The 2,794-nt window shown below is 45.6% G+C and overlaps 1 protein-coding gene across 1 annotated transcript; it reads right to left on the reverse strand.

Moving 5' to 3' along the window:
* Positions 1-534: 534 nt before the first annotated feature.
* On the reverse strand, positions 535-1,404 carry LOC124647924 (putative glycine-rich cell wall structural protein 1). The gene has a single exon (XM_047187773.1). The coding sequence runs from the start codon at positions 1,402-1,404 to the stop codon at positions 535-537; it is 870 nt and encodes a 289-aa protein (XP_047043729.1).
* Positions 1,405-2,794: the final 1,390 nt, after the last annotated feature.

Below are 2,794 nucleotides of genomic sequence, written 5' to 3' on the forward strand. Positions count from 1 at the left end.
AGTACAGGGCTTCAAGGTTTGGGACAGGCCGGCACCTAAATTATTGAAGGTCAAACAAATGCAAATGGTTGGAACCTGAAAGATCGCACACTATTTTTTTTTTTTTGGTAAACTCTATGCAGTGAACCACACACAATTATTATTGTGCGTACTAACCGTGTGTGATCGGTGCTGCATAGCTCACGATTCATTCAGCCAAACCATGTGCGGTGCATTGCATACGGTTGAATTTTTTTTAAAATTGTGTGTGATCTTTATCATGTCACAAACTGTTTATGTTTCAATGGTGTGCGATTGCATACATCACACTATTCCTTTCCAGTGCGTTATTTGTAGTTGTGACACATTGGAGCATGGGAGGGAGCAAGGTGGAAATAGGTACATTTCTCTTTACTGCTTAACTTCCACTAGAATCATACATGGATCCCTTTATTATGAACCTAATAAAAACGTAAAATGGAGAGAAACTTAGTAAAATGAAAAGATTAGGAACGTATGTTGGACTCCGGTTTTAGTTTATCTGAAACCCATGGTTTAATGGTATCCTCCGCTGCCGGATCCAGACCCGGTCCCTCCACCGCTGCCTGTCCCGCCATTATCGCTACTACCTGCGCCACCACCACCACCAGCTCCTTCTCCGGTGGCATAGCCTGAACCAGAAGTACCAGAGCTACCGGTCTGTCCACCTCCGGAGCCAGAACCGCTCCCAACACCGATGCTTGGACCTTGAGCGACACCCTTGACAATGCCACCACCGTCGCCACTACCCTGTCCACTGGCGCTGCCTCCTGAAGTTTCGTCGCTGGAGGCCTGCCCAGCTCCAGCTCCTTTGCCACCTCCATTTCCATTGTCTCCGCCGCCACCACCGGTACCACTGCCGCCCGCATCAGAGTAGCTGACACCAGCAGCACCAGGAGCCGGTGCTAGTACTACGCCACTCTCACCACTTCCTTGACCGCCACCCTCCCCCGACCCTTTTCCGCTAGTTCCATCGGCGCCAGCACCTTGGCCTTCACCCCCACCATTACCATTAGCATTGGCATACCCATTCCCGGTAGGGGCTGATGCCGAACCACTCGCACCAGTGCCGGAACCATAGCCAGACCCGGAACCAGATCCGGCTCCACCCTTTGAACCACCACCGGCGCCTTCTCCTCCTCCTCCACCAGCTGCCTGGGCATAGTTATTCTGGCTACCCCCATATGTAAAAGTTCCACCATATCCCGATGCACCACCTTTTCCACCTCCCGAGCCCCAACCACTCCCACCATCACTACCACCTCCGCCGCCTCCCCCACCTCCTCCTCCTGATGCACTGGATGAGCTAGCGAGCATCCTCGAAGCATTGGTGAACCCAATGCTCAGGAGGACAACAAAGCCAAGAGCTGCAAGCTTAGTAGCCATTGTGTGTGACTTTGTGAGCTTGATGGAGTGTGAGATGAGTTGGATGCTGAGGGTTTTGTGGGCTTATATAGCGGTGGAGCTAGGCCGTGCATGGCGATATTTGCACACCAAACTCACGCTTTGGGTCTTGAATTCAGTTGGTGATTCGATAAGTAAACAGGGTAGCATGCAGTCAGTTGACTTACACCTCAACTAGGTAGCATTAAATGCTTAAACAGATCTCTCCATATCTTAATTCAGTCAACAGTCAACTAACTACAAGTGGTCAGCTGTGGAAGGGTCTGAAGTAAGCGACTGCTTGGCTTGTATCAAAGCCTAGCTAATCAGCTAGAGATTACATCTCCTCAGAGAGTGATATTGTATTCCCTCTTGTCATAAATACTTGTCGCAAATTTACTGAACTTATAGGCTAAAACATTTAAATTTGTTGAACGTGCGACAAATATTTTGGAGCCGATGTGTATTTTTTCTTGAGAAGTAGGATGATTCATTACACCTCTTTCCACATGAAAGAATATGCCTCCTGTACTCGTCCGTATGACCTAGTGATCGATATCACACTGCTGGCTCATGCACGCACATGAAGTCTGGATCCCATTGATCGATCTAGGTGCATTACTTGCATTTAGACTCGTAAAGGATGCGCAACGATGAATTATGTTTCGTCGGTGCAGGTAGACGCGGTTTAGCTGTAGCTACCCTGCGGCCATTACCGCTGCTCATGTAGTATATGATAAACGATGAAGCAAATTAAGTGTTGACTGTGCATACAGCCAGCTAGCGCACTGCCGGAATTTCGTTTGTACCAAGTGTTGTCAAGTTTACGGATGAGTTAATAACACCACAGGTACATAAACTTGTCCACGACGTGCAAATTCATACACAAACTTGTAAATAGTGGTAAACTAGTGGGATATTCACTTTGGCTCATAGGAGCATTTGCTCCCACTATGTGAATCTACATTTTGAAGTTTCAAAAAATTCTAAAGTAAATTTTTTCATGTACATCTACACATTTTATGTTCGTGCACAAGTTTTCAAAAGAAACTAAAAAAAATTGTGGCTCCTGTAAAAAAGACAAATTTTGATGCTATAACACGACTACGTACAGGACATTTTTTTGTCTTTCTTGTACACGCCACATAAAATGTTGTTTCTCCATGAAAACTTGTGCACTAACAAAGAATGTCACGATGTACACCAAAAAAATTATGTCAGAATTTTTTGACATTTTTAAAATTATTTTTTAATTATTTTGTATAATGGGAGCATTTGCTCCTATGAGCCAAAACACCACCTCCTAAACTAGTACACTAACTTGTCTTGTGGGTGCAAAATTAGTCCAAATTTCTCTAGTGCAGACATGTGGCACCGTTTCTTTTTTTAGAAA

The sequence above is a fragment of the Lolium rigidum genome, chromosome 4 (assembly GCF_022539505.1).
Source record: "Lolium rigidum isolate FL_2022 chromosome 4, APGP_CSIRO_Lrig_0.1, whole genome shotgun sequence".
In the NCBI taxonomy this organism is placed as follows: domain Eukaryota; kingdom Viridiplantae; phylum Streptophyta; class Magnoliopsida; order Poales; family Poaceae; genus Lolium; species Lolium rigidum.

What these genes read in the sequence shown, in the direction of transcription:
- LOC124647924 (XM_047187773.1), bottom strand. Translation starts at nt 1,404, where the DNA reads ATGGCTACTAAGCTTGCAGCTCTTGGCTTTGTTGTCCTCCTGAGCATT.